Genomic DNA, 26617 nt, shown 5'->3' with positions numbered 1-26617 from the left:
AGCGTGGGTGTGGACACTTTCACAGTATTCATCAGTGTAACATTAGTTCTTTCTCTGGGAATTGAGAAGAGAGTTCTTGTTTTCCAACTTTCTGTTCCTTAAAAATCCATGAAATTTCTTTTGCTTCCCATTATAGGACTGGGAAAAATGTGAGAACGGAATAGCTGATTCTCTGGAGAAACTACGAACCTTCAAAAAGAGGCTTTGCCAGCCTCTGCCAGATCACCACGAAGAGCTCCATGCAGAGCAGATGCGGGGCAAGGTAAATCGCTGGACTGAGCTTTTAACGGTCAACTACTTATGCCTCCAGTGTAATAACGCCTTTGAAAGCGTAATTCAGTCAAGCGCCTATGAATGTCTGCATGTAGGTGCAAGTTTCTGGTATTTTGCATTAGGGCAGACAACTCTGATGAAACGTGGCTGTTGATTCATTGCAGTCGATGAAAATACAGACTAGTTTATGGATTACCTTAAGTAAGTAAATGAAAATGTAAAACACAACATTAAAAGATACTTAAAAACTAGGTTAAGAGCAATAAAGACAATCTTTTTAAAGTGTCCACACTGGAGAGTCATTCTAGAAGAGTCTCGTTCACAGAAAGAAGAGTGAGGCTCAGCAGCCTGGAAATTCTGCAGACGATGGCCCTTGGAGAAACACATGCTGCCCTCCAGGCTCTTTCCTGTAAGAAAAGTAGGAACTATAAGTAGCTGCTTTCAGTTACTGCATGGAGACACACAATCCTTCAGATACTCAGGGCCCTAACTATTTAAAAGTTATGATCAACACTTCAAATGGCACTTGGAAGCAAATCAGAAGCTAATACAGACCCCTCCCTGCATGGGGAGCTCACTGAGACCAACATGATTTAGTGTCTGTAGGGTTTGCTCCATTCACTCCTGTGTAAGCAAGTGGAGTGCCGGAATAGCAGTTCTCTGCAGACAAAATCACAACTACCCTTAAAAATGCTTTTTGCCCCCAAATGACATGTCCTCGTGTTCTCCAAGTCATTTGCAAATTACTGCACTGGAGTAATTCTGTTTAAAACTTCACACAGACTTAAACGATTTGGATTTTGATCAGAAGTTCTCTGCTTCTTTTTGGCTAAGAAGCTGTAAGCCTTTAAGAAAGATTAACTTTTAAAGAAGTCTGGAAATCATGAAAAGGGTGGATATAAGAAATTTTCTTTACTATTAAAATGAAAGGATGATCTTTGAAATTTGAAAGAAGCAGATTTAGGAAACTGAAAAGATAGTATACTCTATGTCGTGGATGGCAAGGGAGAGAAATACTATCTTGAGGTGTAAATTCAGTAGTATGCAAAGATTAAAAAGAATTTGTTTTAAGTCTGCGCCTGTGAATTTATGACAGATGATTAAAGAAAACTTTCAACAAGCAAGAATGGGAATTTACTGGGCTCCTCCTATATGCCAGTGACTAACCAGTGTGATCTTAGTTGGCATGAACGCAAGCTCATGAGGACGGTCTGCTATTTCCCTTCTACAGATGTGAAAAGTGAGGCAGCTAGAAGTTCAGTAACTTTTCAAACTCAGTAAATATCAGGGCTTCCTGAACCCAAAGGCTATATTTTTACCACACAGATTCATCTAAAATAGAGTCTGTGAGTATGAAACAGTTGGTTTCTGAAGGCGGTGTTTCTCTTTTAACCCATACACCAAATCTGATGTTTGAGTTGGGGGGGTGGGAGTTGAAAATTGGTATAAAAAGAGGAAAATCTTTACATTGATATGACAATGTAATATGTCTACGGATATAAGCAGAAATGCTGCATATTTAATACACCCGGATAGTTTGGTCTTTCAGCCAAATACTGTTACCATGGGACCTCATTTCCCAAAATACACAACAGTTACAAACACGCCTGCTATTAAGTTTGGAGATTAGAAGGATGCATTTGGGGCCAGCTCTCTGCTACTCTTCCGCAAACCACCTTAGCAGCAAAACAGAGCAATTACCTAGAAAATTCAGGCTATAACCTAGTTTGCTTAAATTGCCTGAGAAGTTAGCCTCCGACAGTACCACTAATTGCCTTTGCCTTTGGAAACTTGTCTCCTGTATGAAGAGACAAAAAGTGAGGGAAAAAGCCATGCGAAATACTCTATTCATGTACAAAGTTAGCTGGAATCTAAAAACATCAACAGCTGGCAAAAAGCAAGAGCTGTACAAATTGTAAAACGAGTCATCTGGGGCTTCCCTGATGGCGCAGTGGTTGAGAGTCCGCCTGCCGATGCAGGGGACACGGGTTCGTGCTCCGGTCCGGGAAGATCCCACATGCCGCGGAGCAGCTGGGCCCGTGAGCCGTGGCCGCTGAGCCTGCGCATCTGGAGCCTTTGCTCCTCAACGGGAGGGGCCAGAGTGGTGAGAGGCCCGCGTACCGCAAAAATCAAACAAACAAACAAAACTAGTCATCTGTTCAAAGCATTGCAAAAACTATTGTCAACTCATTCAAATATTGGATTTTTTTCCTTAAATCATTCCCCAAAAGGAGAAAATACATATTTTTTCCAGTAACTTAAAGAAATCTCTTCTCCTGCAGAAAACATATTCAGTCCATTATTTTAAATTGAGTAATAACAGCAACTGATCCTTTCAGCTACTACATTGGAAATCTGTGTCACAGAATGTAGCAACTGATGGTCTTTGAACATGAAAGTTAAATCTAGTAGTTTGGGGTTTTTTTTTTTAATATTTCATTAACATGATCAGTCACTTGGGACAAAGGTAATGTTGGTTTAAAAGTAAGGAAGATCAGTGCAGTGATGAAACTTGAACTAGAAAAGACGATCAGAAAAGATCAATGAAATGGGAAATAGATTTCCATTTCCCATTAGGAAAGATTCTGCAAGCAACCTGGTATTACATAAGAAGAACTTAGCAAATTATCAGATTATGTAGGAAGCAAAGTAGCTACCAAGTTGGATGTTCAAATAGAATGGGATGGAAATGTAATGACATCAAGAGGGGATTCCGAATACACTTCAGAAACTGTTGATGATAGATGCCCCTGGGTATTCAAGTTTTGTGCTTTTTTTTAAATCTAGGAATTGGAAAATGCAGTTGGGAGCTGGACAGATGACTTGGCACGGCTGACGGTGCTGAAGGATGCTGTCTGTGCCTACATCAGTGCAGATGATATCTCCATCCTTAACGAACGCATGGAGCTTCTGCAAAGGCAGTGGGAAGAACTATGCCACCAGGTGAGACAAACTCTGGACTCAGCATCTGCTCAGAAAGGCAGAGAACTGGAAGATGATTTGGAATGTCTGTGGCTATGTCCACATTTGTATAGAGGAAGATGCTGTTCTTATTATAAGAATCCTTCAGATTAAGACAATTATATCTTAACACTGTATTTTAAATGCCTCCAAACTGGATTCTCTTGCCCTTTCTTTTACTGGCTGTCAAAATATTTTAAAGAGGAAATAGAGTTTTGTGGTTCATAGATGTGGTTTTGCTAGGTAGATATTGGTGGTCTCTTTCCTACTTTAAATGTGAAAAAACAAGGTTTTATTTGCAGTCGTAGCTAATGCTGTGAGTGGTTTTGTACATTTAACATTTATTATTGCTGTTGAGCTACCATAGTTGTTTCTTCATAATTCATGGGTGTATGGCCTTTTTAGCCATACTTTATTTATTTAGTAAGTACGTTCTGTGAGCACAGTACCTTAAAAGAGATCCCAGATTGGGTTTTGATTTGGAAATGATAGGGAAAGATTGCTGGAGTAGCAAGGAGAGGACATGTGAGGCAAAGAGGAATAACAGATAAGCCCGCAAGTGAAGAATAGCTCCGACTCATAGCCTTGAGATCATACCCTCCAGGAAGCAGGAACTGTGTTTCTGCTGTCATGTTCCTTCCTGTACCTCAATTGCCTTGCCTGGCACAAAATAGTTTATGATGCATATTTGTTAAGTGAATCATCCACGTTAATTATTGTGAATTTCACAAGCTACAGTAGATGTCCCTACAAACTAAGGGCAGTGTGGATTGCAGAGAAGAAAGGAAATGCTTGTTGAACTGGATAAATCTTGAATCGAGTGCTGAGATCAGAGTGGAAGAGACAGCTTGGTGTAGAGGGAGAAAGCGGATGTGTTAGACAAGGTTGCCGCTTGAAAAAGGCACAGGAATAGAACAGAGAGAGGACCTGGCTGGGGAAAAGCAGGTGTTGGAAGGATGAACTAGAGAAAAAGTCTGGAGCACACTTGGTAAATGTGTGAACAGTTCCGTGTGTGTGTGTGTGTGCGCGCTTTTAAAAAAAATAATTGTAAGAGATGATTTTCATAAATATGTTAATGACTTGCATTCAAAATTAATTTAGCCACTTTCCCCAGACTTCTATATTCTCAGTGAACACAGTGAGAAACTTACATGGAGTGTGATGATGTTCATCACACTTTGTTCTTTTCTGAGTTCTTCAATCCAAAATCAATACTATCCAGTAAATCAGTGTATACTTTTTTATGTAAAGATTTTATCATAACATATATAAATGAAAGCTATTTGGTGGGTGCAGATATTGGAAAATGCCCACAGCAGTGTTCAGTTACCCTTGTGAGCTTTATTCATCTGTTCTTCTTAAAATTGGGAAAAGTCTAGCACTACTTGCTGACTCAGTACTTTTAAACATATTATGTGAAATGAATTAGACTAGATCCATTTCTCTAGCTAATTGATGTCTGTAGAGCTTTCAGAGAGATAACACTTTAGATATTGGCTTCCATCTCCTTCCCAAACCTACCATGAACTTCTCTATGGCAAGACCTTGCTCAGGCCATTTCCTGTCTAGACTTCCTGCCTAGACTATTCCTTCCTTTCTGATTTTCTAACCTGTCCTCTTCTGTTGAATTCCAGTATTCTTGTATGCCACTGTCTGAAATACTCAGACCTCTGTTCCTCTGAACGCCCATTTCCCTTTTGGTCTATGCCATCATGTGACAGTGCTTCACTCCTTGTTTCGTCTCCTCCTTCTCCTTCCTCTTCTTCCTCTTCCTCTTCCCCTCCTCCTCCTCCCTTTTCTCCTTCTCCTCCTCCTCCTCCTCCTCCTTCTTCTTTCTTCTTCTTTTTTAATGCCTGCGACTTGAGCTCAAGACCATGAAGCCCTTGAGGACAGACCCTTTCTTTGCATCTCCAGTGCCTAAAACATCTGAGTGTTTCTACTGTTGATTATTAAGACAAGACTTTAGGATATTATTTTATATCTTATGTTCCTCTAAATGTCAAATAATGACAAGGTTTCTGAATAGTTAGGAGGGTAAGAAGATTATAATTTTGTAATACTTTTTGATTTAGGGAAACTGGTACTATGTAAGAATGCCACCAGGTACAGAGGATACAGACTTCCAGTTACAAGATGACTAAGTTCCAGGGATCTAATGTACAGCAAAGTTGCTAAGAGAGTAGGTCTTAAATGTTCTCACCACACAACATATAATGGTAATTATGTGAGGTGATCGAGTTGTTAATTAACCTTGTGGTAATCATTTCACAATATATATGAATATCAAATCATCATGTTGTACATCTTAAACTTACACAGTGTTATACATCACTTATATCTCACTAAAGCTAGAAAAGGAGAAAAGAAAAATAAAGTTTGTATGTTGTAAAACTGCTTACCAGACTTAAACATATCTAGGCAGCAGTCTGTTTAGAAATACATTTTGAAAGCTCCTGTTCATCATATAACATGCTGTAAAGAGATTAATACCTTGCACCTGTGAGTAGACTAGACAAGTAAAAAAAAAAAAGAGGAAGCAGAAACATAATGTTTCTAGAAACTTTCTATATTGAGTGTGTTAAGGCATGAAGCTAAAGCATACTTGTCTCACATTACTTCAGTCTAAACAGCATTATTTAAACCAGTTGAGAGCTTAGTCTTGTGTATTCATACCAAAGGTGTCAGGCTATAACTGCAAGGAGAAATACAGACCAGTTAACTACTTCTTGAGTTAGTGTTTCCGGAGAACTTCTGTCAAGTATGAAACCACAAAAGGAAATGAGCTTGTGCCTATGTCTCATTTTAAAAGTTAAAAACTTCAGAGAAACATGGCATAATCCCTCTGTTAAAGACCAAGTCGTGTGTTCATATTCCAATAGAAGCAATCGGTCAGAGGTCCGAATTGATTGGGGCTGCAGGCAAGGAGGAGGAGGCCGCGCTGTACATAAGCATCACAGAGTAGAGGTAATGGAGGAAAGCATCCTGTCTTCAAATAGACTCACCAAATGGTTTGTTGTGCCTGTGTACAGCCGTGGCTTGTATTTGCTTTTATTCCTGTTTTGGTTTGTAGAGCTGTGTGTAATTCCAGTTGAGATATAAATATATCATCATTGTAATTGCTCAGTGTTCTTTCAAATTGTCATGGTAAAAATATTTGAAGCAGAAGAGGATGTGTTTCCTGTTCAGCTGCCTCACGCTCTGGAGGTTTTAGCTGGTGTTTGTCAGCTGTTGGCAGTGCAGCGTGTTTATACCCTTGAGAAAACGTAAATATGTGCTAAACTGATAAGTAATTTAAGGGTTTCCACTGAACTCAAAGACAGTGATGATGAAGTTCACTTATCGTACAGCCTAAATATTAGTTTTACAAACCGAAAGGAAAATTCGGTCCCCCATTATTAATTTAAATTTTTGAAAAGCTTTGGGCACCAGTTTGTAACCAGAGCTTGTGGCCTACCTGTTTCTTCTTTCAACTGTTGCTCTACATAAGCAAATGAAATGAAAGCAACACTTGCATGGTATGTGAGAAAGACTAGAAATATATATTTAAGCTGCTTTTTGAATACATGAGTGTCAGGGGAAAAGAATATTAAAAACTCAAATGATGCCCTGTTGTCATATATAGTTAAGTAGACTGAACCTCTGTTAAGTCTTTAGGATATACTGGTCACTTTCTAAAATTATTTTCTTGTTGGAAGAATATATTCTATTATGAGCTTACGGTATTCCAGTGCATAAGACAGTGCATGACACACAGTAGACACATGTTTACTGCAAAGCATAAACATTTGTTTAATGAATTTTGGAACAAATGAAAGATTAATTTACAAATGACAAAAGTAAAGCTTAAGAAAGATGAGTAACCTTGCCCTGGTCATATCATTAGTAAGTGATGGAGATTGTTTTTGAACCTCATCTGCCTCTGGATATTTGATCATAATGTCATATTGCAACCTGTATCAAAGATTCAAGCTTTGCTGGTGCTGGTCCTTTTTTTGTTTCTGTTTTTTTGGACATGCCGTGCAGCTTGCAGGATCTTAGTTCCCCAACCAGGGATTGAACCCCAGCCCTCGTCAGTGAAAGCGTGGAGTCTCGCCAGTCTAACCACTGGACTGCCAGGGAATCCCTTTGCTGGTTCGATTTTGTAACGATATAAGCAAATGCCTCAAATTTATCTGACCTCCTCTATTCCTGTCTCTGAAATCAGAGTAATACTTACCCCTCAAAGTAATAATATTTTTCTGTTATGTAGTCATCTTCCCTGCAGATGTTGTTGAGAAAAGCCCTAGAATTTATTCTTGCTGATGGCCAAGATTTGGGAGAAGAGGCAGAGAGGCAATGCACATAGCAAGACTTGTTCGTCTGAAGGTCTGAAAGGCAGGGATTTCTAACCTTTGCATGGAAAACAGTTGCTTCAGGCAGTTTCAACTATGAAACTATAGTTTCAGCTTGGACATCAATCGAAGCAGAATTTTAATACCAGCCTGACTCTGCTGCTCTGTGAATGAAAAGGAAAGTCATATCCACGAGAATGTTCAAAATCTTAGCAGGTCAGATGACACTCTGCTGTCAGAGATTGAGAGGAAAATGGTGCTGGACGGACTGTGCTCTTCAGTGCTGTCTTGGTAGAGCTTAACGTAGGTGAAATTTGTCACCAAAACTTTTAATCTTGTTTTCTTGGTTTTTCCTCATTCCTATCAATACTCACCACCAAGTAAATGCACTGTTGTTCTGTATTTTTCTGCCTCAAAGAAAATTTCATGGTAAACTGAATTATACTAATGGGGAAATATTTAATGGATTAATCAGTGTCACTCTACCCAGAGAAATTTTTATTTTAAAAGATCATATTAACTCAAAAGAGTGAATTTCTAATGGTGGCATTTCAAAAATTATGGCAGGTTATGGGGTTCGCCATCTAGGCAGCTCACTAAGCTTGGCCCTGGTATAGGTATCCTGGGCTCATAGTCTAACTCCCAACATTTTAATTTTTTTTTTTTGAGAGAACTTCTTCAGTATTTTTTTTAACCATTTTTTAAATGGAAGTATGGTTAATTTACAATGTTGTGTTAGTTTCAGATGTACAGCAAAGTGATTCAGAATATATATGTATTCTTTTTGAGGTTCTTTTCCATTATTGGTTATTACAAGATATTGATTATAGTTCTGTGTGCTATATAGTAGGTCCTTGTTGGTTATCTATTTTATATATAGTAGTGTGTATATGTTAATCCCAACATCCTAATTTATCCCCCCCTCCCCCGCGCGCTGTCCCCTTTGGTAACCATAAGTTTGTTTTCTGTCTGTGAGTCTATTTCTGTTTTGTAAGTAAGTTCATTTGTATCATTTTTTCAGATTCCACATATAAGTGATATCATATGATATTTGTCTTTCTCTGTCTGACTTCACTTAATATGATCATCTCTAGATCCATCTGTGTTGCTGCAGATGGCATTATTTCCTTATTTTTTATGGCTGAGTAATATTCCATTGTGTGTGCGTGTATGTGTGTGTGTGTATGTGTGTGTGTATATATATATATATATATATATATATATATATATATACACACACCACATCTTCTTTATTCATTCATCTGTTGATGGACACTTAGGTTGCTTCCATGTCTTAGCTATTGTAAATAGTGCTGCTATGAACATAGGGGTGCATTTATCTTTTCAAATTAGAGGTTTCTCCAGATATATGCCCAGGAGTGGGGTTGCAGGATCATATAGTAACTCCATTTTTAGTTTTTTAAGGAACCTCCGTACTGTTCTCCATAGTGGCTGCACCAATTTACATTCCCACCAACAGTGTAGGAGGGTTCCTTTTTCTCTACGCCCTCTCAAGCACTTATTATTTATAGACTTTTTGATGATGGCCATTCTGACCGGTGTCAGGTGATACCTCATTGTAGCTTTGATTTGCCTTTCTCTAATAATTAGTGATGTTGAGCATTCTTTCATTGACTGTTAGCCATCTGTATGTCTTCTTTGGAGAAATGTCTATTTAGATCTTCTGCCCATTTTTTGATTGGGTTGTTTGTTTGTTTCATATTGAGCTGTATGAACTAGTTGTATATTTTGGAAACTAATCCCTTGTCGGTCGCATCATTTGCACATATTTTCTCCCATTCTGTAGGTTGTCTTTTCATTTTGTTTTTGGTTTCCTTTGCTGTGCAAAAAGCTTTTAAGTTTAATTAGGTCCCACCTGTTTATTTTTGTTTTTATTTCCGTTACTCCAGGATATGGATCCAAAAAGATAGTGCTGTGATTTATGTCAAAAAGTGTTCTGCCTGTGTTATCCTCTAGGTGTTTTTTAGTATTCAGTCTTATCTTTAAGTCTTTAATCCATTTTGAGTTTAATTTTGTGTATGGTGTTAGAGAATGTTCTAATTTCATTCTTTTACATGTAGCTGTCCAGTTTTCCCAGCATCATTTATTGAAGAGACTGTCTTTTCTCCGTTATATATTATTGCCTTCTTTGTTGCAGATTAATTGGCCATAGGTGCATGGGTTTATTTCTGGGCTTTCTATCCTATTTCATTTATCTATGTGTCTGTTTTTTTGTGCTAGTACCATACTCTTTTGGTTACTGTGGCTTTGTAGTATAGTCTGAAGTCAGGGATCCTGATTCCTCCAGCTCCATTTTTCTTTTTCAAGATTGCTTTGGCTATTCAGAGCCTTTTGAGTTTCCATACACATTAAAAATTATTTTATTCTAGTTCTCTGAAAAATGCCATTGGTAATTTGATAGAGATTGCATTGAATCTGTAGATTGCCTTGGGTAGTATGGTCATTTTAACAATATAGATTCTTCCAATCCAAGACCATGGTATTTCTTTTCATCTGTTTGTGTAGTCTTCAATTTCTTTCATCAGCATCTTATAGTTTTCAGAGTATAGGTCTTTTGCCTCCTTAGGTAGGTTTATTCCTAGGTATTTTATTCTTTTTCATGTGATTAAGTCCCACTCTTTTCTAGGATGTAGAATCACAGACATTTGGGGCTGTGAGGGACCTTGAATATTATTTACCTAATCATTAACAGAGCCAACCCTAGGCAGAATTGCTAACTAGGAAGTGTATAACACCTTAGAAATACTTTCATTTTCATTTAAAAAAAGGAAATACATTCAAAAGGCATTGAAGAGTAAAATAGATCCATGGATAAAGGAATATATGTGTTAAAGCAAAATGTAGCAAAATGTTAACAATTTTAGAGTCTAGGGAATATATCATAGCTGTTTACCATACAGTTCCTTCAACTTTTCTGTATGTCTGATGTTTTTCATAATAAAGTATTGCCGGAAAAAGGCAAATTGAAAGGTAGGTGTTTAATGTGGTGGGATGAATGGCAGAATGTCTAGCATTATCAACATGACTGTTTAGAATGTCTGCAAAAGTGGATCATCTTCTTACCACTCAAATCGCATTTTATTTTGCTAACGTGCAGTTTAGCTCAACTAGAAACATTCCTTAGTATCTCAACCAGCACTGCAAAGACAAGAGTATTATGACGTCAGAAAGTTTTAGAATTCTGGAAAGGAGCATTTTAGACCTAGAGATAAGAAAACAGGCGTATTGTATCTATATTGTATAAAGAACTATTAAAATTCAATAGTAATAAACTATCCAATTAAGAAATGGGCAAGAAATTTGACCAGATAGTTCTCCAAAGAAGACATACAAATGGCCAAGAATATGAAAAGATTCTCAACATCATTAGCCATCAGGGAAATGCAAATCAAAACCACAATGAGATAGCACTTTATATCCAGTAGGATGACTGCAATCCAAAAGACAGATAATAGCAGGTGTTGGTGAGGATGTGGAGAAATTGGAACCCTACTACTGGTGGGAATGTAAAATGTCACAGGCACTTTACAAAACAATCTGTAGTGTTGCCATATAAGCCAGCAAGTCTACTCCTGGGTATATGCCCCAAGAGAAATGAAACATACGTCCACACAAACACTTGTACTCAAATGTTCATAGCAGCATTATTCATAATAGCTAAAAAGTGGACACAACTCAAATGTCCATCAATAGATGAATTGATAAATAAAATGTGGTATATCTATATGGAAACATATGTTCAGCAATAAAAAGGAATGAAGTACTGATGCATGCTCCAGCATGGATGAACCTTAAAAACATTATGCTAAGTGAAAGGAGCCCATCACAAAAGATAACACATCGAATGATTCCATTTATGTGAAATGTCCAGAATAGACAAATCCACAGAGATAGAGAGTAGGTTAAGGTTGGGAGGAGGGTGCAGGGGTAGGCAAAGGTGTGAGTACTGATGGGTATAGGGGCTTTTGGGGTTTTTTTATATTGATGAACATGTTATAGCACTGATGATGGTGGTGGCTTTGAAACTGTGAATATGCTGAAAACAGCTGAGTCACACACTTTAAACAGGAAATGGTGTGGAGACTACATCTCAGCAAAGCTGTTACAGGGATAAGAAAAGAAACAAAGATACAAAAATCAAAATAGAAAACAGGCAGGGAAATAAAAGAACTTGCTCAAAGTAAAGGGATCAGGATAGAGCTGATCAGGGATAGTGCCTCTTCCACTGACACTCCATTCTCTCCTGACACCTGACACTCAATTAATTCTTCCCTCCTTCCCTATTTTTCTTTCATTTTTTTTCTTTCCTTTTTCCCTTTTCCTTCCTTCTTTTGTATTTCTTTCCTTCTTTTCTTTTTTTCTGCCCTTTACCTCCCTCCTCTTCTTATTCCTTCTTTTCTTTCCTATTTATTTTCTTTTTAGTAAAAGTACATTCCATGATCCTGTATCATAGCTGCACAGAACCAACTGTAGTGAGAAGCTAGATTTTTTTAAAAATATTTATTTATTTATTTATTTTTGGCTGTGTTGGGTCTTCTTTGCTGCATGCGGGCTTCCTCTAGTTGGAGAGAGCAGGGGCTACTCTTCCTTGTGGTGCACGGGCTTCTCATTGCAGTGGATTTTCTTGTTGCAGAGCATGGTCTCTAGGAGCGTGGACTTCAGTAGTTGTGGCTCACGGGCTCAGTAGTTGTGGCTCACAGGCTCTAGGTGCATGGGCTTCAGTAGTTGTGGCTCGTGGGCTCAGTAGTTGTGGCTCACGGGCTCTAGGCACGTGGGCTTCAGTAGTTGTGGTACGTGGGCTCAGTTGCTCCATGGCATGTGAGATCTTCCAGGACCAGGGTTCGAAGCCATGTCCCCTGCACTGGCAGGTGGATTCTTAACCACTGCACCACCAGGGAAGTCCCGAGAAGCTAGATCGTTCAGAACCTTTAATAAGTGAATGTGCATGTGGCTCTTCGGGAGGGAAGTAGCGGATTCAGTGTCTCCCACTTGTGAAACTCGCTAGGCTAGAGCAGAGCCTCTGGGACTGGGCCTCAGGGAACAGTGGCCTAAAGAGATGCACAAATACTGCTCATCTTAGTCCACCAACAGAGTTTATTTGCCCTTTTCCTCAGGGTATGAGTTCCACTCTGATTATCCTTTTGCATTTTCTCCCATTTTAAACTTTCCAGCTCTCCTTAAGGCAGCAGCAAGTAAGTGAGCGACTGAATGAATGGGCCGTCTTCAGTGAAAAGAACAAGGAGCTTTGCGAATGGTTGACTCAGATGGAAAGCAAAATTTCTCAGAATGGAGACATTCTCATTGAAGAAATGATTGAGAAGCTCAGGAAGGTATGGGATGTGTGGCTACATGTGCTTAGATGCTCTTTTAATGGGTACAGAAGATGGCCTTACTCCTAGTTACTTTCCTGAGAAAGGAGCACTCTATTATAAACATTTTATCTTTTTAATATAAAATAAACTTGACTGAAAAGACCTCCTATACACACAAAATATATAGAATATTTTCAATTCGCCATGAAATAGATTATCTGCTGAGAGATAATGTTCAGTATTTTTAGATTTTATCTACCTGTTCAGCAGGAATGATTTATGTGTGTTGGTTGTCTTTGTTTTTAATTGAAGTATAGTTGATTTATTGTTTGTTTTTAAAGAGGTAAAATCACCAGAGAGGAACTAAAAGAAAAAATTCCTAGGATCAATTAAACTGACATTTTCTCTGTAAGTCATGATTTATAGACAGTTACAGGAATGAGGACTTTCCTGAGAATTTTAGCTTCATATTAATTTCAAGTTATGTATGATTATTAAACTATATGCTCCAATGGATCTAGATCGTTTTTCATGTCTATACAGGACTGGTCAAATTTACTAGCATTTAAAAATGTTTTTGATGGTTTCAGCAGTGTTTCCACACTGTTTTTGAACAACTAATCATTTAAATTTTATATCTCTTCTAAGTACCTATCACCATCTGAAGCACAATGCATTTTCCCGATTTACTTGTTTATTATCTGTCTACAGTGAAGCCCCACTGGACTGTAAGCCTCACGGAAACAGGGACTTTGTCTGTTCTGTTCATTGCTGTATCTCCTGCAACCAGAGCAATGCCTGACTTTTCATAAGTACTCAGTCATTACTTACTGAATAAATGAATTATAGCTTCATTCATTATGAAAGGAAATATAAATAATTATTAGGAAAAATATCTTTACCTACAAAGTTATTAATATTACATCTTGGCTTTGGAGTTTATTTTTCTCTCATGTATGTGCTTGGGCATATACACAAAAAACAAAAACTCCAGAGCCAGTATGTGATACGAATAACTCTATAGGTTTACTTAAAATTGCAAGTTCTAAGCATCAGCATTTGTATATTTGTTATTGTAAACCTTTAAAATGTGGGCTGAGAGGATACAGATTTCATTTCAGCATCTGCTAAAAGCTCTGCCCTTTGCTGGTTTCTGGGGGTCAGATAATGTTCTAACAGACATGATTAATGTATAATAGGTATTATAGTGAAGTTTGCTACAGAATAAATTTTAATTAAATGTCTTTATACTCTGATTGATTTTATCATGAAATTTAAGATGCATATTTTGGGGGCTTGACACACAGATAATTTTGTTATACTATTTGGTAACATTTGTAATAATTTTTTAAATATCCACTATACCATTCTATATATATAATGTTATGGACTTTAAAATAAAGTCTTTATGAGCTTACCCCACGTGGCATCTCTTTTGTAAAAAAAAAAAAAATAACATGGAGGCTTGGTAATTTTGACAACTTAGAAAAAAGAAATTAATAAACAGACTGTAACCGTGGTATGGGTACCTACCGGCATTAACACTCAACATTGTACTTTAAAAGACAACCTAAGAGTATTATTTTACTATAAATACTATTTTAAGCTTGGCATAATTCCTTTGAGATAAACATTTCTCAGTAATATCATCTCAAATTTGTAATAACACATTATAACTATTAAGAAATGCATCTGGTATATTGGTCTTTGACTCCCATGGGCTTGAAGTAACATAGAAAGGAGAGTAGGTGGAGGTGCTGGGCCTGAGGAAGCACTCACAACTGCAGTAGAATAAAATTTCACCGGCTGCATCCATTCTTTGGGGCCCTTTTTACTTAGATAACTGATTTGAGAGGGTATCCCTGTTACCAAGGTAACTTGAGAGCAATAGAAGGTGAAGATATCCATATTCCTATAATATCTGTCTTGGTATATTATTTTGCCGAGAAAATATTTGCTGCCTACCAGGAGCTTAAGCCAGAAATGAAAAACGTGATTCTAAAGTTTGGATGCTGTCACTATGACAAGAAAGTAAGAGGATCAATTGGTCCACAGGCTGGGGGGAGGTTGGGGGGACAGGTAGGGGTCAAGGGGAGATGTCCTTTCATCATCACTTAAATCATACTGTTCAGTAGCCTTTCTGTTACTGTAGACCACATTGAGAGCCTGTCCTTCTCACCTAAAACAATCTTTAAGAGGAGCTACTACAGAAACTGGATAGATGAGGAAGGTTTGAGACCCATTGATCCTCTAAGACCAATGGTTATTGTTCTTGAGAGTTAATTTGCCAACGATTTATGTGCTGTAAAATGTTGGCGCTGTAGAGAGGACAGCTCTTTGAAATGAAAGTAGTCTTTTAAATCATTCTGCACAAGTAACAGTTGACATATACATTTACATATACACAGTCACACATCTTATTAGCATCTTGTCAGCTCTTTGTATGAGGATCGATTCGAAATATAACATGTGGTTGGTGATTACAGCAACAAGGTATAACTTCCCAGCATTGAAATCCTCCAAGTTTTGTCTTTTGTTTCTATGTATATACTTTTATTGCTTTTTTTAATGCCCATTTTCAGTAAATGGAAAGCACCCCCATTTCCTTTAAGAGCACCTATATAAAAATTCGATCTGGACTTTGCCCACATACTGAAAGTAACAGGTACCACTAATTCTCGTGTACTGGGACTCATATTCACACAGTGTTCCTTATGCCCGAACTATTTCCAAGCAGTAGAAAACTGTAATTATCATGTTTCTAGTAGAGCCAGACTGAGTGCATCAAGAGTATGCTTTCTGACCTCTGTGATCGCCATTTATTACACAGGATTATCAAGAGGAAATTGCTATTGCCCAAGAGAACAAAATACAGCTCCAGCAAATGGGAGAACGACTTGCCCGAGCCAGCCATGAGAGCAAAGCATCTGAGATTGAATACAAGCTCGGGAAGATCAATGACCGATGGCAGCACCTCCTGGACCTCATGGCAGCCAGGTAAAAGGGACCTCAGTCAACAGGACACACGTGCAGAATCTCAAAGCATTCGGGCCGCCTTCCATTTCAGCTAAAGACCGTCCAATAAATCTCTGTGTTCTTTATCCCACCACTTTAGTTCATGCTTGTCTCATAAATGTCACGTTCGTTAACTTTAAAATTCTCCTTCTTATTTCATAAATTCAGTGGTGTTTGCATTTAACTGAAAGAGGGAAAGTCATATCCAAACAAAATCCATTCCCAAGAGAAAATTCTTTATTCTGGGGCTTCATACTACTCAACTTCCTATCAGGAGGAAAGTGAAACTGCTGACCAGTATCTGTGGAGGGTGTGTTTGTCTGAAGTGGCAAAAAATATATATATCTAATTATAGAAATATAGTATATTTAATTAATATATGCATATATATTTATATAATCACATTCCTACTGTCTTTTTGATCAGCAAGGTGTGGGAATAAATCTAATTATTGCCATTCTGCTTAGACGTAAAAATAATCTGCTGCGTTACTGTAATTTTGTACTTAGCTCCAGTGATAACTGTAAGTGTCTACCTCGTAACTGAGAGGAATGTTACATTCGGTTTCTGTTGCGGAAGGGCAGGGTGAGCGAAAAGGGATAAAAGTCAAAAAGAAAAAGTATCTAAGGATCTTTACTAGCAATATAGAAATCTGATATGATTGAATCAAGCACTGTGTTATTTGACGTAAGGGTTATTTTTTAAAGGGAAGGGCTAGGTAGATGCTTTATTTGAGGTGAACTTTGCTTCTTGTTGGAATGTAGCCTCCATGAGGGCAGGCATCTTAGTCCATTCTATTCACTGTATATCACAAGCACCAAGAACAGTACCTGAATGCAGTTGGGGCTCAATAAATATTTGAATGAATGTATGAATGAATACTTGAATATTTGAACGGATAGTCTTCTTTATGGCAGTTGGGAGAGTTGGAATGTTACACATGCTTCTGATTCACAGCCATTTGGGAGCTATCCCAAAAGACACTTTTTTAAAAATCCGGATTATTTTCCTTGGCCATGCTTCATGAAGGTGGACATGAAATAGTGCCTTTTGAATACCGTATGCCCACAAAGACTTCAAATGGGCATGGCAAGTCCATGTGTTGATTTTAAAAACATTTAGTACATTTCTTTTTCTATAAGGGAGTTATCAAAGAGGGTCTCATTTAAGAAGGTGAGATTATAATTTGTTTTAGTGAGAATGAAACAAAAATGGAATAAATGTTTACCAAGTTTTTAAATGTTTAACGGTAGTATTATAATAGCTAACATTTACTAAACCCTTAGTTTGTTAGCAATGACCGTGCTAAAGACTTCATGTACATCTTCTCGTGTGCTGTTCGCAGCATTCTTTGAGGTGGGTATTATTATTATACCCATTTTCCAGATGCGGAATGCAGAGGCTCAGGCTTGCCCCTGGTCATGCACATGCTGAGTGGCAGAGTCTGTATTCTCTGACTCTACAGCCCATGCCCTAGAATACTACATGCTCCTACCTGCCAAGCTTATGACTTCTTTGTCCCTGTTCTAGAGAATGCAATTAAAAGGAAGTTAGGTTCTGTTATTTATTCCTACAATCTAATTTCCAGTCCTTTGTGAAGTACTGACAGCGACTATGAGAGATATAGGAGGTACAAAGACTGAAGCCCTTTCTTCAAGGAGTTCATAGTGGGAATTTATTTTTATTTTTATTTTTATTTTTTTGCGGTATGCGGGCCTCTCACTGTTGTGGCCTCTCCCGCTGCGGAGCACAGGCTCCGGATGCGCAGGCTCAGCGGCCATGGCTCATGGGCCCAGCGTGGCATGTGGGATCTTCCCGGACCAGGGCACGAACCCGTGTCCCCTGCATCGGCAGGCGGACTCTCAACCACTGCGCCACCAGGGAAGCCCCATAGTGGGAATTTAGACATGTGAAGAAATCAAGTAAAATGATGTGCTAAATGCCTTAGTAAAAGTACTATAAAGAGATGGAAACTTAACGGTGCAGCTTAAACTACTGTAAGTATTTAGGCATTGGTAGATTTTAGAACCCCAGTGCTGTCTTTAGCCTCACTTCTCAGACACTGATAACCAAATCTTATTTCAGAGGGAGGAACTGAAGCCCTTTGTGCTATAAATACCCTTCTTAGGGAAGCTGCCCCCTTGGTAAACATCCCTGGATTTTTTTCAGTCAGATTATGACTCATGGATTGGCTTTCAGTTCCATGTAATCCAGTTGAACTAGTTAATATACTTTTCTCATTTTTAGTTGGTTCAGCGGTGTGGAAAATGGGGTTGCATGAAGTCAAAATGTCTTAAATTTAATTTAATTTAACCACAAGCAGCTAGTTTGGTGTGTGCCCAGCTGGTAGCCAGCATTACATACAATGAGTTAGGTGTATACTCCCCAAAGTCAAGGTGATTTGTGACTTTTCTATCTCGTTTTTCGATCAAGAATTTTCTACGTGTTATTTAGTTTATTTTTCCAAAGACACGTTAGTAAATTTGAATCAATTAAATATAGGGCACACAGGCTTGCATTTTAGTCACTAAAATGCTCATATGTTCCTACCTTTGTAGTATCTCATCATACACAGATGTAATATATATATTGTCCATTTCTAATTGTCTCCTTCCGACGTAGACCAGATGACATTTTGACCACTTACTTGTCCTGAGGTTTAATGCCACACTGGATTCATAGTTCCTTGAAGCCTCTCCTAAATGACACTCAGCCGTCACATTTGCTTTCCACTTTTCGGTTTACTGCCTGTGCTAGTGCACAGGCAAGATGACTGTCTTCCACACCCATCTTCAACTATGACCTGCCAGCTGAAATACTAAGTTTCTATGATTCAGTCTCCTTCACTACTCTTCCCTCTTCCAAATTTTTTGAACGTTGATTAATTGAAGCAGAACGTAACTTATGCCTTTGGATATTTTTATGTTGTTTTGATGCTCTTGGGAATGGAGAGGTTATTTTTGAAGATGATCATATTTTCAGGTGAACAGCTTCCCAGCTAACAGAAAGATGGAAAAAGGAAAAAAGATTCACTGATAATAACCTGTTATATACAAATAGAATGCATAACTTTGAGTCAGATTCCTATTACTAGTGGATTAGCTTAGACCATTCTAAGTACAAAGTAGATATGTTTTGCTTTGAATGTTTACACTGACTGTCACCAGGCATTGTCAGCTTTTTAGGATAACAAAAAAATTTGCTCCGTTATTTTTAGGGCTCAATGGCTAATGTTATAGTATACTTTCTAGACTTACTCACTTCAATATAGCCGTCACTAGCTACATGTGGTAACTTAAATGAGTGGAAATAGAATACAATTAAATTAGAATTTTTTTTTAACAATCTGATTTTATTTTTTATTTTTATTTTATTTTATGTATTTATTTTTGGCTGTGTTGGGTTTCGTTGCTGCGCACCGGCTTTCTCTAGTTGCAGCGAGCGGGGGCTACTCTTCATCGCGGTGCGGTGCGCGGGCTTCTCATTGTGGTGGCTTCTCTTGTTGCACAGCACGGGCTCTAGGCACGTGGGCTTCAGTAGTTGTGGCACATGTGCTCAATAGTTGTGGCTCTCGGGCTCTAAGAGCGCACGCTCAGTAGTTGTGGTGCACAGGCTCAGTTGCTCCGCGGCATGTGGGATCTTCTCGGACCAGGGATCGAACGGGTGTCCCCTGCATTGGCAGGCGGATTCTTAACCACTGAGCCACCAGGGAAGCCCCCAATTAAATTAGAATTTAATTTTAATTACAGTCAGTTGCACCAGGCACATTTCCAATGCTTAATGACCACACGAAGATACTGTTTACCTTATTGGATACTGCAGACACAGAACACTTTGATCATCTCAGAAAGTTCTGTTGATCAGTGCTGGCCCAGATAATTAAAAGCATTTCTGAGCCTTCAGCTTTCATTAAGAGTCAACATAATTTGACTGTAACTGTAATTTATGTAAAAAAAATTGGTGTAACTGTAATTTCTGTAAAACTGTCTTCAAGGACTCTAAGCTCTCATTTTATCAGTGGACCTTATGCAGAAACCCACATGGCAATTTTTCCAGCACCTAGCACTAACAGAAAATGTCTTTTAGCATCAATAGTTCAGAGCTTCTAATAATAGAGAATACATTACATCTCCCATCTTGGTATCTAGGAACGTCAGACTCAAGTTGCTTGCCCTGGTGTAATGACTTTTTTTTAGTTAACTGGACTCTCTAATATAAGGGTATTCTTTCCTCTACCAAACCTAAATACCCATCACCAAAAACAAAGCACACATTAGTGATTTGGTTCTTTTTTTTTTAATAATAGCTTTATTGAGATACAATTCACATACCATACAACTCATATATCAAAAGTATACAATTCGGTGATTTTTAGTATATTTACAGAGCTGTGCATCCATCATCATAATCAATTTTAAAACATTTTCGTCACCCCCAAATAAAAACTTTAACCCCTTTTTTCCTTTCTGCCCTCCCTCCTTTTCCTCCAGTCCCAGGCAACTACTAATCCACTTCCCGCCTGTTTAGATTTACCTATTCCGGACAGTTCATATACACGCTCTCACACTATATGTGGTCCCTTATGACTGGTTGTTTTTAATCTGTGTTTTAATTATAATTCCCTTAAACACTGTATAGAAGTAAAAACAAATATAATTTTTTAAAGCTATGGCATGCCTCCTGCTTATGAAGTACTTCCTCTGCATGTTGTTACAGGACAGAAGCTGGCAAACTGTCTGCTTGGGGCCACATGGTAAATAATCTAGGCTTTGTGGGCTGAACAGTCCCTGACAAAGCCCTCTGCCACTGAATCACAAAAGCAGCCTTAGACAGTGTGTAGAGAAGCGTAACTGGTTCCAGTAACATTTTATTACCAAAACAGGTGGCCAGACATAGTTTGCAGACACGCCTCTGGGATGTAAAGATGAAAAAGAAAATGGTTCCCAATCAAATAAGGGTAAAAGATACAGTGAGGGTACATGTGGTTCCTCACCCCAGGGCCTTCACCTTTCTGTTACTTCTTCCTACTCTCTCTCCTCTGTCTGGCCAGGCCAGCCCCTAATTCTTCTTCATGCTCCTCCTTTTCTCTAGTTTAGATTAGATTCTTCTTATCTGCTCAGTAGGCTTTCTGTACAGAGTCCATAGCATTTCTCTTGATTATGATAAATATCTCGTGTGATAGATTGTTTAAAGTTTCTTTCCTCTATTGAAATGTGAGTATCTAACTTGATCACCACAGTAATCCCAGAACCTAACATAGTTCTTTGCATATAACTGTCACTCCAGTATTTGTTGAGTTTCTCAATCTGAGACATAGTGTTTGAAATGTGCCCTACGTACAGATAAGAATATGGCAGAGCCTGGGCTTAGGGCTTTTGCCTGAATTATAAGGTGTTTCTGCTTCACCTACACTGTGATGTTTGGCAAATGACTTACCTTCTCGGTGCTCAGTTACGCAGTGTAACAGGTCATCGGGAGGATTGAACGAGGTGGTACCTGCAAACCACTTAGCCCAGTGAAGTACTCAGTCAACAAATGTCAGCTGTCATCCCGGAGGGAGTTCAGAGGCTTGGGCGGTACAAGGAAGGCTTTGCAAAGTTGTAGCAGCTGCCCTCAGAAGGGGTTTCAGTCTAATGGGAGTTCTGCCCAAACTAGAGGAAAAAGAAAACTTAATTCTTGGAATTTGTGGCTGGTATTACCTCATGGTGATCCATTCAGAAAAGTCAAGCCAGGATCAGGGATTCTTTGATGCAGCAAGCAAGGAAATGACCAAGACCTAATCAAACGTCCTAGGTTTAGTTCACCTTGTTCCAGCTGTGTGACCTACAGCTTAACTGTATAACCTCTCTGAGCCCTATATTCCTCTTTTGCAAAGTGTTCATTAAAACAACTGCCACATCTCCAATGAGACAATATAGGGGAAAGGACCATGTATACTATAAAATGCTATTATGTGCCAGTCTCATTCTTAGTGGTAGGACGGGAATAAAACACAGACCTACTAGAGCATGGACTTGAGGATATGGAGAGGGGGAAGGGTAAGCTGTGATGAAGTGAGAGAGTGCAGGGACATATACACACTACCAAAAGTAAATTAGATAGCTAGTGGGGAGCTGCCGCATAGCACAGGGAGTTCACCTCTGTGCTTTGTGACCACCTAGAGGGGTGGGATAGGGAGGGTGGGAGGGAGGGTGACGCAAGAGGGAAGAGATATGGGAACATATGTATATGTATAACTGATTTCAGAGCATTCCACAGTTCATTCCATAGAACATTCCACATTCCATTTATACAGTGTGATTTATCCAGTATTTTCCCTATTGATGGAAATTGACATTTTTGCCACTTTTTGGGTACTACAGTAATTGTGTCTTTAAAGCCTTGCCTTATGTTTAATTCATTAGAATAAATATATTGTGCTAAGCATAATAAACATGGAAAAAAAATTAACCCATGGGAAAAACTATATAAAGTAAAAGGGAATTAAACTAAGGAAATAATGACAGTAAAAATTTTTAAAGATCTAAGTTTTTTAAATGTTAGTCATAATTAAGAAAAAACAAATTTGTCTACTGTTATGGAATTATGACCAATATATTCCTTTAACCAAATGTACATATTTACATTCCTGATAAAAATAATATATCAGTGGAGTGATTGTTTTATAAAGAATTCACAATAGTATATCTTTAAGTAGCAGGATTTTTAAAGTAATTTTATTTATAACCAAGTTTTCTGGAATTTTTTAAATGTAAAATTCAGGTTTGTTTCTTTTATGAAGAAAATGTATTACTATTTTAAAAGCAGTCAACTCACACAACCAGAACCAACTGCTTTGTTTTATTTTAGTTGCAATTCATCATATTGGCCTTTAAAAACAAAAAACTTGGCAAATGTTCATTATCTATTTATTTATTTGTAATTTATTTGTGTGTATGTATGTTAAAATCCAAAAAGGATTTAAAGCAGACAGCTTTAGTCATTTTTTTTATTAAATTACCAGTAATGAGTAATTTGGGAGCTTATTTTCTTTAAAAGCTTAAATTATGAAACTTATATAGAGTCAGTGCAGAAAATTTAGAAACTCTTGAAATTCACAAAAGAAAAAAAAGTTATCTGAGATTCCACCAAGCAAATGAACAGATCCTTTTAAAAATTACCTTAAAATGAACATCTTATTTTTGTCACTTTATATCATTATTTTTAAAAGGACAAAGGTTTATGTAAGGGGAGAATAGTATTTCTTCATTACTTTTCATGTTCAAATAGTCTATTTAAAGGTGAAGAGCAAGCACTTTCCCACAGAATTATCGTGTCCATGCCATCTTCCCAAACAGCCCCTACAACTCCTACTTAACACCACTTAACTGGCAAATCAGACTGAAGAAAAAAAGCAGCTGCTCCTTTTTGCTACTACAGTTTGCCGCCGTACTTGTAGAGGTTTTGCTTGTTCGCATTTGGTACATTTATCTTTGCAAATATCTTTTCCAACTTAAACTGCCTGCGGGAAAAGTCGAAGATCCTTCCAGAATGGCAGAGTGTCTGCAGCCGGTCTTATTTTTGATACCCTTCTTTCTTTAGACCTGGAGCCTCCCCCTCCTAGCAGATTACCCTGAGCCTTTTCCCTTCTTACACTCGTGGCCTACATTCCAGGAGATCAAGCCTGGCACATGTTAATGAATGTAGGTTTTATTTAGAAACATGACCACTTGTCACTCAGTGCTCAGTGTCATATTGTCAGGCAGAGACTTACCAACATTTGTCTGGAGTGAGCAATTTCATACTTCCATACAGACTGGGGGAACTTTCATCCCCACGCAGGATTTAGCCTTTTGCTCTGCAAACCTGACTTTTGCAAGTGGAAACTTCATGGTGGTAGCGGAAGATCCGTGTGCCCTGAGGATGGCAGAGGACGGCTGTGTGGACGCAGACCTCCCCGATTGTAACTGCAGTGTCACAAGGCAGGCATCTCCTTGAGTTTCTTCCCTTGGGCATAGCTTTCATGGTACATGGGGGTTATAGGATGGATGCTGGAGCTTTAATCCATAATTGTGTTGGCCAGTGTTAAGTGGATGTGACTGGTGTGAGGAGGTCGTTGGCCGTGGACCCCCTCAGAGCTACCTGTTGGTCTGTTTTCTTGTCTCCTACTAGGCCTGCGGAGCTGGATGAAAAGGTTAATGGACTTTGTTATGGTTCAGTATCTACTTGTCTTGGTACTGGATGCATCATACAAAGAGCATGGTTACAGTAGAGAGCCTGAGACACAGGAAAGAGATTCAGAAAAAGATTCAGTCGAAATATCCTGTTAGTCCGTCATGTGCTATTTAAAGAAAGGATGGGGGCTCCTGCTGAAACTGAAATTCAGTCATGGCGAGTTCACAGCTTTGTAGCTGAAAGCGTTCCCTTTAATAAATAAAAATCTACTCATGTTTCAGGGGCCTGGAGGGTTTTGTGTGTGAGAGAAGGTTGTTTCTGCTTTATGTATGTCAGTAGGTTTTGGTCGCTGACTAGTATAAAGGTTTTCAATAGTATGTGCAAAATATAGAAGGTTATGTCTAAAATGGCAATTAGTGCATTATACAGATGTTTACTTCATGACTTTTTTTCAGTTAGAATCACATTACATCAGGGATTTTCATTTTGTTTTTTAAAAATATTTTTCTTATACCATAACATCCTCCAAACAAATCCCTACTGATGAATCGAATTTATTAATGGTACTTTTGGTTCTTTTATATTGAGAATATGAAATTTTTTGTTTTGGTTTATGGATCTACTAAATTTGTTTGAAGGAAAGTAGTGAGATATATATATGAAATATGTAGATATATATGTGTATATGTACGTATTCATGTGACAATATTAAGAAGCTGGACAACTGGATTTCATAGTAGAATCCTTGTCAAGAAAGGTCAAGTGTGCAGGAAACACAGTGGACTCTGAAAGGGGAACCAGAGTGCAGGGACTTACAGATTCACTGGGCTTGCTAAACTTACCCGGACATGTGACATCTGTAAACACCTGTTTTGAATTATAACTCTGTATGCTACCAAAAGGAGTGTTGCTCAAACTTCTTACAGTGATAAATAAAACTATTGTGATGCTTCACCCAAGGATTTCCTTTAAAGAAATGATGAAAAAACAATGTGGGACATTTCTCTTAAAAAAGAATGATCCTCATCCTGCAAATACCAAGTTTAATAGCTCAAGGATGATATATGGGGGCCTTATCCCACACCTTTCTCAGTTCACATCCACTCCTCCACAACACACACACAACGTATTTTGCTATTTGTAGTCAAATACATTGTTTAAAAAATGAGAAAGGAGAACCACTTAAGCGTTCACCCTCCTTGACTTTACTAAGATTTACACGTTCATTTGAAAGAGGAACTTGCCCCTAATAGACTGTATGAACAAGCATTTCCACATCACGATGCCCTTGACATAGTGCACTAACTGCTCTGACTATTGGAATTCCTTCAATGTTATACACGATTACTAATCCAGTAAAATATTTGGCTTCTGTAGACAATATCCAATGGAACAGTGTTTACTTATATCCCTTTGTGCTTTGGATCTTTTGATCATTTTTGTCAGTGAATTTTGAACCAAGAAAATGAATGAATTTTAGTCCTTAGCAAATAGATCAGTTGCAGATGTTGGACCTAGAGGAAAATTTAAGTATACATTTAATATCAAATAAATTAAAATATGTTAACAAAATAAGCAATATTTTAGTTAGAACACTAATTATTAGTGTTTAGCAGGCATTTAAATAGTACCCAACTTTGTGCAAGGCAACAAGCCTAGTCTGGCAACCAAAAGTGGAAAGGGAAAACCCGAGGTGGAAATTCACAGTTCCAGCTTTCCAGGGAACTTCCCATGAGGAGGAGGAAGGTGAGCATAAATACTAGGAAGTTCGAACAAGGGTAAGAAGGAAGCAGGCACTGAGTGAAGTACCCTCCCAGCCTCTAGGTCCACACAAAACCCTGATGATGTTATGAGTTTTCTTTAAAAAACCCAACCCAAAGCATAGTCAGCATTCAGATCCTATCAGACCTGAAGACAGGAAGCTGGTCAAGTGGGAGAGGTTCCTGAGAGGACGTTTTCTTTTTGGAGTAAAACCAAGACGGACACCAGTGCAGTGAGCCATTCTTCAGTCCTGTTCCAGTGGGTTTATTGACTGTAGACTGTCCTTTCCATCTGGGACACTAAAGCAGGATGGCCAGGGTCATGTTAAATCCTAAGCCCATACCATGGTCGTTGGTAGAATATGTACCCCGAACTTTATACCCAGTAGCTGCTCGAAAACTGTCATTCACTGACTGACGCTCAAGTGAATTTTGTCTGACACATGAGAGAAATGTGAGTGGGCTGTATGTAACAGTTCTTGGAATTATTTTTCAAGGCTAATGCTTTGAAATGCCCTAGAGACAGAGTACAAATTGTACTTATAAAGCTAATTAGAAAAGTATTATCTTGAATGGAATTATGAATTATGATAAACATATTGCAAGGCATGTTTTCTGTTCCCTATCAATCCTATATATTGGGGAACATGAACATAATTTTTTAAATACACACTTTTTAAAACAATGTAAGGTAATGCACCTCAGCATGCCTTTATACACTGATCAAATATAGGGATTTTTATTATAATTAATGAAATACAGATATTATTATCAAGAACCGACCATCGTG

The 26617-nt window shown here is 38.2% G+C and overlaps 1 protein-coding gene across 6 annotated transcripts in view; it reads left to right on the top strand.

Annotated features, from left to right (window-relative positions):
- SYNE1 (spectrin repeat containing nuclear envelope protein 1) overlaps positions 1-26617 on the top strand; it is a 451782-nt gene that overhangs the window by 374812 nt on the left and 50353 nt on the right. For 4 of the 6 annotated variants that reach the window (XM_067011034.1, XM_067011031.1, XM_067011032.1 and 1 more), the window contains 4 exons: positions 137-262; positions 3061-3216; positions 12758-12916; positions 15729-15895. In XM_067011034.1, the coding sequence (XP_066867135.1) occupies positions 137-262; positions 3061-3216; positions 12758-12916; positions 15729-15895 (608 nt within the window). Of the gene's footprint in view, positions 1-136; positions 263-3060; positions 3217-12757; positions 12917-15728; positions 15896-23710; positions 23879-26617 lie in introns of those variants that run through there. The other 2 variants (XM_067011036.1, XM_067011035.1) reach the window with 2 other exon arrangements.

Source organism: Kogia breviceps, chromosome 13 (assembly GCF_026419965.1).
Source record: "Kogia breviceps isolate mKogBre1 chromosome 13, mKogBre1 haplotype 1, whole genome shotgun sequence".
NCBI lineage: Eukaryota > Metazoa > Chordata > Mammalia > Artiodactyla > Physeteridae > Kogia > Kogia breviceps.
The sequence above is the reverse complement of the archived record's forward strand: the minus strand, read 5'-3'. Positions and strand labels throughout refer to the sequence as shown.